At 42.1% G+C, this 15566-nt stretch overlaps 2 protein-coding genes across 2 annotated transcripts in view; both read right to left on the reverse strand.

Annotated features, from left to right (window-relative positions):
- Window positions 1–12907, reverse strand: part of LOC310776858 (protein NLRC3-like) — a 57831-nt gene extending 44924 nt beyond the window's left edge. Inside the window, exons 1-3 of the mRNA XM_083637057.1 lie at window positions 12871–12907; window positions 10645–10731; window positions 10339–10507 (exon numbers count right to left, since the gene is read on the reverse strand). Coding sequence (XP_083493183.1) covers window positions 10339–10469 — 131 coding nt within the window. The 5' untranslated portion in view covers window positions 10470–10507; window positions 10645–10731; window positions 12871–12907. The remainder of the gene's footprint in view (window positions 1–10338; window positions 10508–10644; window positions 10732–12870) is intronic.
- On the reverse strand, window positions 6033–9683 carry LOC310776994 (uncharacterized protein; the record flags this gene model as incomplete). Its single annotated transcript, XM_083637223.1, has 6 exons — window positions 6033–6156; window positions 7112–7231; window positions 7497–7616; window positions 8604–8723; window positions 9311–9317; window positions 9659–9683. 6 exons carry the CDS (start codon window positions 9681–9683, stop codon window positions 6033–6035), a joined length of 516 nt encoding a protein of 171 aa, XP_083493349.1.
- Window positions 12908–15566: the final 2659 nt, after the last annotated feature.

The following is a 15566-nucleotide window of genomic DNA, read 5'->3' on the forward strand; positions in this document are numbered from 1 at the left end:
TTTCATAAATACAATCTCATTGAATCATATTCCATCAGGTAGGCTCTCAGTATAAGCAGTCCACTTACATTGTGTCTGAAGGTCCAGGTTCATTACTGAAGTTCATAAAATCATATTTAGACCGGTCAGTCTTCATAGACAGACAGCTGGGTACTGGAGACTCTGCTCTCTGCCTGTGGTGCTGACCTCTGCAAACACAAATGTTTTATAGATAGTTCTAGTGAAGACAGACAACTTTAAATTCATGTTTGTATTTATTTTTATATTGTTGGCTGTCTATCAAAGGAGGTGACGTCAGCTCATAGTAGGGAACACCTTTGTGCAGTAAACAGTAACTTTTCTCTTCCCAGTGACTTTCTTAAGATATCTTACTAGCTTGATTTCAATTTCATAAATACAATCTCATTGAATCATATTCCATCAGGTAGGCTCTCAGTATAACCAGTTCACTTACCTTGTGTCTGAAGCTCCAGGTTCATTACTGAAGTCTATAAAATCAACTTTAGACTGGTCACTCTTCATAGACAGACAGCTGGGTACTGGAGACTCTGCTCTCTGCCTGTGGTGCTGACCTCTGCAAACACAAACGTTTTATAGATAGTTCTAGTGAAGACAGACAACTTTAAATTCATGTTTTGTTCTCATATTCTACAATTTTCTTCATTTGATGATTTTGCTGGGATTATGAGTGTACTTTAATATTGTTACAGTCAGCCCCTCTCAACCCATGTGTGTGTGTGTGTGTGTGTGTGTGTGTGTGTGTGTGTGTGTGTGTGTGTGTGTGTGTGTGTGTGTGTGTGTGTGTGTGTGTCTGTGTCTGTGTGTGTGTGTGTGTGTGTGTGTGTGTGTGTGTGTGTGATTCATATTTGTATTGATATTGTTGGCTGTCTATCAAAGGAGGTGACGTCAGCTCATAGTAGTGAACACCTTTGTCCATATCGGCTTCCATAGACAGCGTCACCGCTCTCTCTCTTTTGCCCTTTCACAAGATGGCTGCTCAGTTTAAGCAGCGTGTCTGTCAGCCTGCTAGATGATCACAGCCTATTTGTTTGTTAGGGATTCTTTCTGTTACGTCTTTGTCAAATGTTTGTCCCAAAACTACACACATGACACAACTACGCAAGCCAGCTCCAGGTGAGCAAGCGTCCCTCACTTGATACAGCCTTGTTCTTCTATGTTACGGAGCCACCGGTGCTAGTTTACCCCCTAGATATGAGCCTCATTATTGTTATTGATCAAACTAGCGACCCTGACCGTAACAATATGCTTAAGAGTTTTAAAAATGTTATCGTTACCGCCGCCAACAGAGTTGGCCTGGAGGTTATGTTTTCACCCCCGTTTGTCTGTTTGTCCCTTTGCAGGTTGTTTCAAAAAGTTATGAACGGATTTCCATGTAACTTTGTAGAAAAGCAGGTTATGGGTCAACTTAGAACTAATGAACTTTACACTCCCACTAGCCACAAGGGGGCGTGGTAATAGGTTTGGCCAATCATAAAGAGGCACATAACTTCCAAATGGATTCAAGTAACGCCACAAAACTTTCTAGAAAGGTTGGTGGAGGTATGCACTCGACAGAGCGCCCTCTAGTGTTTATATGTGTTCCTTTGTTTTCATACTGTATGTATTTATACTTTCATATTGTACATACTTTTCATTCATGTTTCTTGGCCTTGTTATGTTCTAGTGGTAGAACAGCTCAGTCTGTCATCTTGCAGACATTTCTACACATTTTGCCAGGCTGGTTTTCATCATCTGTATCTGTTGATCCAAACTCACATTCACATGAGTGATGACTTGTTTGACTCAGGAGAAGCTTTCCGGTTGATTGGCCGTGTCATTTAAGTCCCCTCCCCTTTCTTAATTGACTGTTTCTCGTTATATCTATTGATCCAGAAGTTGATAACTATGATGACCTCAGTATGTAGGATTTGACTCATAAATGTACCTGAAAACTGTGTGAATAAAATCACAATCACATTCACACCTGGAAGCTGACCAGTACAACCACAGTCTGATGTTCTGGCCACTGGGCAGCTCCACTAGCCGTTTGGGGTTAAGGGCCTTGCTCAAGGGCACCTCAGTGGTGGTAATGAGGGAGGGGCAAGCGCTGCTCTGGCTACCAGTCAATTTATAGCTAACATAATCCAAATAAACATACATTTTTTGGTTGGTTTGTAGAGCAGTGAGCAGTTATTTTTCTCTTTCCAGTGACTATCTTAAGATATCTTACTAGCTTGATTTCAATTTCATAAATACAATCTCATTGAATCATATTCCATCAGGTAGGCTCTCAGTATAAGCAGTCCACTTACATTGTGTCTGAAGGTCCAGGTTCATTACTGAAGTTCATAAAATCATCTTTAGACCGGTCAGTCTTCATAGACAGACAGCTGGGTACTGGAGACTCTGCTCTCTGCCTGTGGTGCTGACCTCTGCAAACACAAATGTTTTATAGATAGTTCTAGTGAAGACAGACAACTTTAAATTCATGTTTGTATTTATTTTTATATTGTTGGCTGTCTATCAAAGGAGGTGACGTCAGCTCATAGTAGGGAACACCTTTGTGCAGTAAACAGTAACTTTTCTCTTCCCAGTGACTTTCTTAAGATATCTTACTAGCTTGATTTCAATTTCATAAATACAATCTCATTGAATCATATTCCATCAGGTAGGCTCTCAGTATAACCAGTTCACTTACCTTGTGTCTGAAGCTCCAGGTTCATTACTGAAGTCTATAAAATCAACTTTAGACTGGTCACTCTTCATAGACAGACAGCTGGGTACTGGAGACTCTGCTCTCTGCCTGTGGTGCTGACCTCTGCAAACACAAACGTTTTATAGATAGTTCTAGTGAAGACAGACAACTTTAAATTCATGTTTTGTTCTCATATTCTACAATTTTCTTCATTTGATGATTTTGCTGGGATTATGAGTGTACTTTAATATTGTTACAGTCAGCCCCTCTCAACCCATGTGTGTGTGTGTGTGTGTGTGTGTGTGTGTGTGTGTGTGTGTGTGTGTGTGTGTGTGTGTGTGTCTGTGTCTGTGTGTGTGTGTGTGTGTGTGTGTGTGTGTGTGATTCATATTTGTATTGATATTGTTGGCTGTCTATCAAAGGAGGTGACGTCAGCTCATAGTAGTGAACACCTTTGTCCATATCGGCTTCCATAGACAGCGTCACCGCTCTCTCTCTTTTGCCCTTTCACAAGATGGCTGCTCAGTTTAAGCAGCGTGTCTGTCAGCCTGCTAGATGATCACAGCCTATTTGTTTGTTAGGGATTCTTTCTGTTACGTCTTTGTCAAATGTTTGTCCCAAAACTACACACATGACACAACTACGCAAGCCAGCTCCAGGTGAGCAAGCGTCCCTCACTTGATACAGCCTTGTTCTTCTATGTTACGGAGCCACCGGTGCTAGTTTACCCCCTAGATATGAGCCTCATTATTGTTATTGATCAAACTAGCGACCCTGACCGTAACAATATGCTTAAGAGTTTTAAAAATGTTATCGTTACCGCCGCCAACAGAGTTGGCCTGGAGGTTATGTTTTCACCCCCGTTTGTCTGTTTGTCCGTTTGCAGATTGTCTCAAAAAGTTATGAACGGATTTCCATGAAACTTAGTAGAAAAGCAGGTCATGGGCCAACTTAGAACTAATGAACTTTACACTCCCACTAGCCACAAGGGGGCGTGGCCAATCACAAAAGGAACCTAACTTCCAAATGGGTTCACATAACACCATGAAACTTTGTAGAAAGTTTGGTCATGGGTCAACTTGGAACTGATTAACTGCACTGGTCAAAAGGGGGCGTGGTAATAGGCATGGCCAATCACAAAGAGACACCTAACTGCCAAACGGATTCACGTAACACCACAAAACTCTGTAGAAAGGTTGGTGGAGGTATGCATTCTACAGAGCGCCCTCTAGTGTTTATACTGTATGTTTTCCTTTGTTTGTATACTGTATGTATTTATAATTTCATATTGTACATACTTTTCATTCATGTTTCCGGTTGATTGGCCGTGTCATTTTAGTCCCCTCCCCTTTCCTAATTGACTGTTTCTCGTTATATCTACTGATCCCCAAGTTGATAACTATGATGAACTCAGTATGTAGCACTTGACTCATAAATGTACCTGAAAACTGTGTGAATAAAATCACAAGCACATTCACACCTGGAAGCTGACCAGTACAACACAGTCTGATGTGCTGGCCACTGAGCAGCTCCACTGGAGCGGTTTGGGGTTAAGGGCCTTGCTCAAGGGCACCTCAGTGGTGGTAATGAGGGAGGGGCAAGCGCTGCTCTGGCTAACATAATCAATTTATGGCTAACATAATCCAAATAAACATCCATTATGGTTGTTTTGTAGAGCAGTGAGCAGTTATTTTTCTCTTTCCAGTGACTTTCTTAAGATATCTTACTAGCCTGATTTCAATTTCATAAATACAATAGCATTGAATCATATTCCATCAGGTAGGCTCTCAGTATAACCAGTCCACTTACCTTGTGTCTGAAGGTCCAAGTTCATTATTGAAGTTCATAACATCATCTTTAGACCGGTCACTCTTCATAGACAGACAGCTGGGTACTGGAGACTCTGCTCTCTGCCTGTGGTGCTGACATCTGCAAACACAAATATTTTATAGATAGTTCTAGTGAAGACAGACAACTTTAAATTCATGTTTGTATTTATATTTATATTGTTGGCTGTATATCAAAGGAGGTGACATCAGCTCATAGTAGGGAACACCTTTGTGCAGTAAACTGTCATTTTTCTCTTCCCATGACTTTCTTAAGATATCTTACTAGCCTGATTTCAATTTCATAAATACAATCTCATTGAATCATATTCCATCAGGTAGGCTCGCAGTATAACCAGTTCACTTACCTTGTGTCTGAAGGTCCAGGTTCATTACTGAAGTTTATAACATCATCTTTAGACCGGTCAGTCTTCATAGACAGACAGCTGGGTACTGGAGACTCTGCTCTCTGCCTGTGGTGCTGACCTCTGCAAACACAAATGTTTTATAGATAGTTCTAGTGAAGACAGACAACTTTAAATTCATGTTTTGTTCTCATATTCTACTATTTTCTTTACTTGTTGATTTTTTGGGGGATTATTCATGTACTTTAATATTGTTACAGTCAGCCCCTCTCAGCCTATGTGTCTGTCTGTGTGTGTGTGTGTGTGTGTGTGTGTGTGTGTGGGTGTGTGTGTGTGTGTGTGTGTGTGTGTGTGTGTGTGTGTGTGTGTGTGTGATACATATTTATATTTATATTGTTGGCTGTCTATGGTGTGTGTGTGTGTGTGTGTGTGTGTGTGTGTGTGTGTGTGTGTGTGTGTGTGATACATATTTATATTTATATTGTTGGCTGTCTATGGTGTGTGTGTGTGTGTGTGTGTGTGTGTGTGTGTGTGTGTGTGTGTGTGTGTGTGTGTGTGTGTGTGTGTGTGTGTGTGTGATACATATTTATATTTATATTGTTGGCTGTCTATCAAAGGAGGTGACGTCAGCTCATAGTAGTGAACACCTTTGTCCATATAGGCTTCCGTCACCGCTCTCTCTCTTTTGCCCTTTCACAAGATGGCTGCCCAGTTTAAGCAGCGTGTCTGTCAACCTGCTAGATGATCACAGCCTATTTGTTTCCAATTTCCAATCTCTAATTTCCTATGTGTTCCAAATGGATTCATGTAACACCACAAAACTCTGTAGAAAGGTTGGTGGAGGTATGCACTCTACAGAGCGCCCTCTAGTGTTTATATGTTTTCCTTTGTTTTTATACTGTATGTATTTATACTTTCATATTGTACATACTTTTCATTCATGTTTCTTGGCCTTGTTATGTTCTAGTGGTAGAACAGGTCAGTCTGTCATCTGTTGCAGACATTTCTACACATTTTGCCAGGCTGGTTTTCATCATCTGTATCTGTTGATCCAAACTCACATTGAGTGAGATGAATAGTATAATATAATAGCAGTGAGCAGTTATTTTTCTTTCCTGCATGTCTGCTCACAGAATAACAGTCCTCTTACCTTGTGTCTGAAGGTCCAGGTTCATTACTGAAGTCTGGAGGACCATCTTTAGACCAGTCAGTCTTCATAGACAGACAGCTGGGTACTGGAGACTCTGCTCTCTGCCTGTGGTGCTGACCTCTGCAAACACAAATGTTTTATAGATAGTTCTAGTGAAGACAGACAACTTTAAATTCATGTGTTTGTATCCCTGTTAGCATAGAGAGTTGTTGAATTTATTTTCTTTTTCTTAAGGAATGTGTCTATTCCTAAAGTGTCTGAATTATATTAATGTTCTGATTGTTACTACATATAGCACCTACCTCTGGTGTGTCGCTGGCACAATGGCACTGTCAAGTTGTTTGAGGGGAGCGCTGTCTGGGCAGGCAAGCACAGCTCGAGAAAGGCACCAACGTGACCGCGGGGCCGTGTACCTTTCCTACGGTTCCCGGAGCTCCTGGTCAGTGCCATGTGTCATCTTTTTTATTTTATTTTGGTGTGCGACGTGTTTGGTGTGGTCTCCGCATCAACGGAGTTTACTCAAACTTTTTTAAACTCGTGCAATAATAAGTGCATAAACGATTTCAAAATGTGAGTAAACTATCTTAAAAGGTGCCTAAACGCTGCAGAGCATTGAAAAAGGTACCTAAACGCCGTTTACGTGTGTTTAGCCACCACTACAGCCCTGATGATGACCCCAGTATGTAGGACTTGACTCATAAATGTACCTGAAAACTGTGTGAATAAAATCACAAGCACATTCACACCTGGAAGCTGACCAGTACAACACAGTCTGATGTGCTGGCCACTGAGCAGCTCCACTGGAGCGGTTTGGGGTTAAGGGCCTTGCTCAAGGGCACCTCAGTGGTGGTAATGAGGGAGGGGCAAGCGCTGCTCTGGCTAACATAATCAATTTATGGCTAACATAATCCAAATAAACATCCATTATGGTTGTTTTGTAGAGCAGTGAGCAGTTATTTTTCTCTTTCCAGTGACTTTCTTAAGATATCTTACTAGCCTGATTTCAATTTCATAAATACAATAGCATTGAATCATATTCCATCAGGTAGGCTCTCAGTATAACCAGTCCACTTACCTTGTGTCTGAAGGTCCAAGTTCATTATTGAAGTTCATAACATCATCTTTAGACCGGTCACTCTTCATAGACAGACAGCTGGGTACTGGAGACTCTGCTCTCTGCCTGTGGTGCTGACATCTGCAAACACAAATATTTTATAGATAGTTCTAGTGAAGACAGACAACTTTAAATTCATGTTTGTATTTATATTTATATTGTTGGCTGTATATCAAAGGAGGTGACATCAGCTCATAGTAGGGAACACCTTTGTGCAGTAAACTGTCATTTTTCTCTTCCCATGACTTTCTTAAGATATCTTACTAGCCTGATTTCAATTTCATAAATACAATCTCATTGAATCATATTCCATCAGGTAGGCTCGCAGTATAACCAGTTCACTTACCTTGTGTCTGAAGGTCCAGGTTCATTACTGAAGTTTATAACATCATCTTTAGACCGGTCAGTCTTCATAGACAGACAGCTGGGTACTGGAGACTCTGCTCTCTGCCTGTGGTGCTGACCTCTGCAAACACAAATGTTTTATAGATAGTTCTAGTGAAGACAGACAACTTTAAATTCATGTTTTGTTCTCATATTCTACTATTTTCTTTACTTGTTGATTTTTTGGGGGATTATTCATGTACTTTAATATTGTTACAGTCAGCCCCTCTCAGCCTATGTGTCTGTCTGTGTGTGTGTGTGTGTGTGTGTGTGTGTGTGTGTGTGGGTGTGTGTGTGTGTGTGTGTGTGTGTGTGTGTGTGATACATATTTATATTTATATTGTTGGCTGTCTATGGTGTGTGTGTGTGTGTGTGTGTGTGTGTGTGTGTGTGTGTGTGTGTGTGTGATACATATTTATATTTATATTGTTGGCTGTCTATGGTGTGTGTGTGTGTGTGTGTGTGTGTGTGTGTGTGTGTGTGTGTGTGTGTGTGTGATACATATTTATATTTATATTGTTGGCTGTCTATCAAAGGAGGTGACGTCAGCTCATAGTAGTGAACACCTTTGTCCATATAGGCTTCCGTCACCGCTCTCTCTCTTTTGCCCTTTCACAAGATGGCTGCCCAGTTTAAGCAGCGTGTCTGTCAACCTGCTAGATGATCACAGCCTATTTGTTTCCAATTTCCAATCTCTAATTTCCTATGTGTTCCAAATGGATTCATGTAACACCACAAAACTCTGTAGAAAGGTTGGTGGAGGTATGCACTCTACAGAGCGCCCTCTAGTGTTTATATGTTTTCCTTTGTTTTTATACTGTATGTATTTATACTTTCATATTGTACATACTTTTCATTCATGTTTCTTGGCCTTGTTATGTTCTAGTGGTAGAACAGGTCAGTCTGTCATCTGTTGCAGACATTTCTACACATTTTGCCAGGCTGGTTTTCATCATCTGTATCTGTTGATCCAAACTCACATTGAGTGAGATGAATAGTATAATATAATAGCAGTGAGCAGTTATTTTTCTTTCCTGCATGTCTGCTCACAGAATAACAGTCCTCTTACCTTGTGTCTGAAGGTCCAGGTTCATTACTGAAGTCTGGAGGACCATCTTTAGACCAGTCAGTCTTCATAGACAGACAGCTGGGTACTGGAGACTCTGCTCTCTGCCTGTGGTGCTGACCTCTGCAAACACAAATGTTTTATAGATAGTTCTAGTGAAGACAGACAACTTTAAATTCATGTGTTTGTATCCCTGTTAGCATAGAGAGTTGTTGAATTTATTTTCTTTTTCTTAAGGAATGTGTCTATTCCTAAAGTGTCTGAATTATATTAATGTTCTGATTGTTACTACATATAGCACCTACCTCTGGTGTGTCGCTGGCACAATGGCACTGTCAAGTTGTTTGAGGGGAGCGCTGTCTGGGCAGGCAAGCACAGCTCGAGAAAGGCACCAACGTGACCGCGGGGCCGTGTACCTTTCCTACGGTTCCCGGAGCTCCTGGTCAGTGCCATGTGTCATCTTTTTTATTTTATTTTGGTGTGCGACGTGTTTGGTGTGGTCTCCGCATCAACGGAGTTTACTCAAACTTTTTTAAACTCGTGCAATAATAAGTGCATAAACGATTTCAAAATGTGAGTAAACTATCTTAAAAGGTGCCTAAACGCTGCAGAGCATTGAAAAAGGTACCTAAACGCCGTTTACGTGTGTTTAGCCACCACTACAGCCCTGATGATGACCCCAGTATGTAGGACTTGACTCATAAATGTACCTGAAAACTGTGTGAATAAAATCACAAGCACATTCACACCTGGAAGCTGACCAGTACAACACAGTCTGATGTCCTGGCCACTGAGCAGCTCCACTGGAGCGGTTTGGGGTTAAGGGCCTTGCTCAAGGGCACCTCAGTGGTGGTAATGAGGGAGGGGCAAGTCCTGCTCTGGCTAACATAATACAAATAAATATCCATTTTGGTTGTTTTGTAGAGCAGTGAGCAGTTATTTTTCTCTTTCCAATGACTTTCTTAAGATATCTTACTAGCTTGATTTAAACTTTATAAATACAATCTCATTGAATCATATTCCATCAGGTAGGCTCCCAGTATAACCCGTTCACTTACCTTGTGTCTGAAGGTCCAGGTTCATTACTGAAGTCTATAAAATCAGCTTTAGACTGGTCACTCTTCATAGACAGACAGCTGGGTACTGGAGACTCTGCTCTCTGCCTGTGGTGCTGACCTCTGCAAACACAAATGTTTTATAGATAGTTCTCGTGAAGACAGACAACTTTAAATTCATGATTCATGATTATTCATGTACTTTAATATTGTTACAGTGGGCCCCTCTCAGCCCATGTGTGTGTGTGTGTGTGTGTGTGTGTGTGTGTGTGTGTGTGTGTGTGTGTGTGTGTGTGTGTGTGTGTGTGTGTGTGATACATATTTATATTGATATTTTTGGCTGTCTATCAAAGGAGGTGACGTCAGCTCATCGTAGGGAACACCTTTGTCCATATAGGCTTCCATAGACAGCGTCATCTGTCTTTTGCTAAAATGACGCCACTGTGCGTTATTTTTAATTCCACCTATTTGCTCCACTGTGGCTTATAATTATTTTGCTTTTCTATATCTTGATATTACTCGTTGCTCCATTGATTCCCTCATTTCAATTTCTCTTATTTTATGTTATTGTTAACTTTTTAATTACAGTATGTGAATGAAATAATAGTCTCTTTTTTCTACTATAGTCTATAATAGCAGTGAGCAGTTATTTTTCTTTGCTCACAGAATAACAGTCCTCTTACCTTGTGTCTGAAGGTCCAGGTTCATTACTGAAGTCTGGAGGACCATCTTTAGACCAGTCAGTCTTCACAGACAGACAGCTGGGTACTGGAGACTCTGCTCTGCCCCCCTCTTCCTCCTCCTTCTTACTCATCTTCTGGACTTCAGTCAGGCTGAGGTAGCCCGGTTACCCTGGAAGGGAGGGGGGTGTTTGGTTAAATTTAGGCAAGTAAAACTAGTTTCCTTGAGGATTTAGTTTAGTCAATTAAAACAATGTGGTTAAGTTTAGGGAAATGGTTTGGTCATGTGTGTTTTTTTATGTGACTCACGGTTGTCTTTTGGAAACGCTGGGAATCGAACTCCGGTCGCCAACATTGAATGGTCACCAACCCCCACAGCACTGCTCTTACTGTCCACTGTGCTATTTCAATGTGACACACACACACACACACACACACACACACACACACACACACACACACACACACACACACACACTTCATTAATGATGCTTAATTCATTCTTTTTTCATCGACACGAATGAGAAAATTACATTTTTGTCAAAGTCATTTTCAAGCAGAACTGAACTGAATCCAATGTCTGTCTGTAGTCTCTGAGGGTGGATACTGTCTGGTGTTACCTACTCTCACAGTGGTTCTCAACCTGTGGCATGGGTACCACTCCTCCCTCCCTCTCACACATTCATATAATTTCTGAGGTGGCACTTGATGTAAAAAGATTGAGAACCACTGCAAAAAAGTGCAGAACATGTGCATCAGCGCCACTCTGTGGTCACACACGGTAGTTACATATTTCAGTGAAACAGCTGGTTTCTGAGAAATCAGCCCGTCCTCAGAGACGAGAGGCGGGACACAACAGAAGCAGGCGAGTCGACGCATGTAGTCTAATATGAAGCCGATCAGTTTCCCACCCCGCTCTGAAGTCCTGATCTGCCTGCACAAAAAAAAATTTTGACGGTGGGACGTGGATCAACGCCCCCCACGTCTCCTATAAAATTATTGGAGCCACCGAACGTGTACAACCCATTCCACCGACCCACTAAGTGGCGACAGTGCCCTCCAAACTAGAAAAAGCAGAGCCAAAACTGCAGGGGAACGCGCGATGAAACCATTCTCATACTGTAGAATGGATTGGCGAAAACGCTTTCGCTTTCGCGCTGATTGCTGGCGGTGAGGGATTGCAAATTTGCATAATAGATTACGGGTGGAACACACTTTGAAACACGCAGCATAAATAAGACCAGAATCGCAAAAGCTTCATCAAAGCTCTCAACCGAAACCGCAAGAAACGAGCGAGCCCATCCAGACTTGCCCAGCGGCCGCCAGCAGACAGGAGCAGCAGCAAAGCAGTGAGCCTGGTGACGCGAGGTTACAGCAGCAGAAACGAGCTTGTGACACGCCCGCTGCAGCCAAGAAGAACACACACGGAGGGAGGAGTTTGAAGGAGAGGGGTGTTTCCTGCTGTTATGGAGGAAATTACTGTTCAAAACTATTGTTTAGATGTCTGACGTCTTACTGATGCCAAAAATGAATGGTTAAAGTGACTGTTCTATCGAATTTCACAAAAAGCCATTTATCTCAGAATAAATTTTCAGACGCTGAAACCATGCTGTATTCAACTGCTAATGCTTACATAACTACTAACTCTACAAACTAACTCTTTTAGACAGAGAAAGCACACATTCTATTAGTTCTTTTGAGATATTGTGTGTTCACAAAATCCTAACAGAAAATAATCCTCGGCTCTTGAAAAATGAGCCAGAATCCTCAAAAAAAAACCTTGGCAGAAGCTAACTACAGTATTGAAAAACGGCTGGCAGTGAATGTGTTAAGACACAACGTGGAACAAATTAACGGTTAATAAACTGCGTCATGACGGCGTTCTGTGAAGTAGGCCTACAGGGCGGGGACTGCCCCCTAGTCCGACACCTCACGAGACCGACACCTCATGGTTTTGGGTTAGGGTCTGGGCGAGGTTAGGTTTAGGCGTGGGGGTGGGAGAGGTTAGGTTTTGGGTTAGGGTCTGGGGGAGGTTAGGTTTAGGGTTAGTGAAAAACGGGGAATATAGAACCCGGGGAACATAGAACCCGGGGAACATAGACATGATCCCCTGTCCAATGCCTCTTTTTTCGGACTCGTGAGGTGTCGGACTCGTGAGGTATCGGACTAGTGCCATGGCACCTACAGGGCCACCGCCCACATCAACGTCTCTCGTTGTTTTACTGACGCCATTATCTCACTGTTACATCTTTTCTATGAGCGTTACTTTGAGAGAGAGGAAAAGAGGCAGGTGAACACAATAAAACACCTGCGATCAGTAACAACTGACTCAGAGACTTTTACAGTAAACTCACACAGTGAAAAAGGTGACGGATATCAGCCAGGGTAGACACACTGTCACACACAAAACCACTCAGAACTCACTTAGCATAAATCCCCTATTTTGGGATCGAAAAGGCGACTGCGTCACCTAAAGGTGACTAGTTTCATCGATGAATAACATATTAATAGGAATAATAATGTGGTAACACTCACCCTGCTTCAGCCGTCTCACTCCTGCTCGGGTCTCAAATGGAGTCTGTCTGAATTAACTGCGACACATTTTACATAATAGCCTAACTCACCTGACCGGTTTGGGCTTGGCAAAAACTACCAAGCAGCTGGCTGCCGGCCACTGATGATGTCAGTTTTCCTCAGGGTTGTCAGTCAGTCAGCCTTCCGAGTGATGTCACTCGAACAATTCTGATGTCATCAGTGATGTTATCAGTGAGTGATGTCATCACTCATCAGTGATGTCATTTGAGCATTTTGATGACAGGCCACTGATGACGTCATTTGTTGTGAGTCAGTCAGCCTTGCGAGTGACGTCACTGGAGCATTTGTGATCTGATTTGTCATCGGTGATGTAGGCTAATCAGTGAGTGATGTAATTGATGATTTCACAATGTCTATGACAATGATCAATGTCTGTCACAAATCACGTATGCACAGAGCCATTTTTAAATTGCTTTTCATTTGTTATTGTTACCATTGCTCAGGTGACATTACTGATGACATTGTTACAGTCACACCTTCAACTCATGTATAGGATCTATATTTATGTTTTATATTCATTGGCTGTTTATCAAAGGTGACATTAGCTTTTAGCCTATTGAGGGAAGCCTTTGTCCTTTGGGCTTCTGTAATTGTCCCTTTAGGCTTCCGTAGAGGATGTCATCGGGCTTTCTCTCTGTGTGCCCATACTGAAGATGGCGGCCCGAGCCTGTCAGCTGATAGCCTATAGACCCCTTATACAGCTGTCAACATTGGAGCTGCGCGCGCATCATGAAGGCAAAAAGCCGAGAGCCCAGCATTGACAGACACTGAGAACTGTGTAAAAGCCCCGCTGTCAGGACTGCTCTGTGCCCATCTGCGACACACAGGTAGATTTTAGTTTTAAAATGCAGTTCTCGGCTTACTACAACAGCTTATCGCCTTGTGATAAGCAATCAAGTTTGTAAACAAGTTGGTAAATCGGATACTTCTTACAGACCCATACGCACTGGCGCTGTGTCAATGGATAAAAGACAAGAATAATTGGCCAAGCCTAGAGTGGCCAGCAATACATAGCGTAGAGTTATTCTGTAACTTGCAAAGATATATTGTTATGTTGATAATGCACACAACTCAATAATGACATTATGTAACGTTACTTGGTTGTTAACTAACCAAGCGATGTGGCTGTTAGCAGCCTACAGCTGCAGGCAGCTTACCTGATTATGAAATGAGCACTACAAAGTCGGGCATTTTTAATGATGTCCTCGTTCCAATCAGTTCAACTCAATAATGACATTATTTAATGTTACTTGGTTGTTAACTAACCGAGCGATGTGGCTGTTACTAGCAGCCTACAGCTACAGCTTACCTGATATGAAATGAGCGAGCACTGCAAAGTCGGGCATTTTTTATGATTTCCTCTTTCGGCTTGCAACCAAAGACGCCTACGGTTAGCATTAAAAGCAGTATGATGAGTTGACAGGATTCGGTAAAACTTTAGTCCTTGCTTTGTTGATAGGGTAACAGACTGTTCAGTGTTGTGTTGTGTTCTATTGCGTGTGTGTATGCGAGGCTGTGTATGTTCCCTCGAGTTGCCGTAGAACAGGATATGTGGGGAGAATTAGGTGAAGCATGTTATAACGTTACAGCCTGGCTCTATCGTTTATTATTTTATTAACCAAGTGTGAATAGGTGGACCCAAATACTCGGCTACAATAGCTTTCTTATTCTGGCATCGCACTGCACAACACGAAGACATGTCTTGCTCGAATAGTTTTCCAGCCACTGGAAAACTACTTGCCAGGGCTGCGCGGAGTCTGTCTTTCTGCCTCTGTCATGCGCATTGACGCTGCGTGATGTCAGTGTGACGTAGTCGTATTAGGGGTCTATTGTAGCGTATCTGTTTGTAGCATTTGTTTTGTCCGTGTGAACTGTTCGTTCTAACCTAAACTTCAGAGGGATATCACAACGGACCCGTCACGCATCCAAGTCGACTGAGCTGATCGAGGGGCGGGAGAGCTACACAACAGGTGAGCGAGTGTCCCTCAGTTGATAGCCTTGGTATTCTTGGTTCTTTCACATGTTATGGACCCACTGGTGCTAAATACTCCTAGACGAGCTTAGTTTGTTATGATTATATTGATAAAAAAGAGCCTACCATCCGTAACATCATCACTGATGACATCATCATTGATGACATCATCATTGATGATGTCACAATGTCTATGACAATAATCGATGTCTGTCACAAATCATGTATGCACAGAGCCATTGTGACAACATGAACTTGGACTGGCCGCAGCAATGGTGGATTCACGCTTGTTAATTTGCTTGTTATCATTCCATTTTCAAAAAGCCTTCTGTGACAGCAGCTACAATAACATATTCTTCCATATCTGATTGATTCTCTGAATGTAATTATTCTTACTTCTGCTGTCATGTGTTTCCTTCTTCTCTCGTGTCTTTTTCCTGCTGCCTTGCATGGCTGCATCACATGCAGCTTTACTTCTGCCTGTTTCTTTTCTCTTTGCTTTGCCTTTTGAATCCTGTAATGTATCTCCTGTTTTCTCTGTTTTGTCTTTTTCTACTTTGATTGTCCGTTATTTCTTTATCCTCAGAGTAGAAATATTTACAGCGCTCACCATTCTTACTGCTCAAAATGTGTTTTTAATTCTTGAAGGCCTTACTTACCACAA

Source organism: Poromitra crassiceps, assembly GCF_964638095.1.
Source record: "Poromitra crassiceps genome assembly, chromosome: 5".
In the NCBI taxonomy this organism is placed as follows: Eukaryota; Metazoa; Chordata; class Actinopteri; order Beryciformes; family Melamphaidae; genus Poromitra; species Poromitra crassiceps.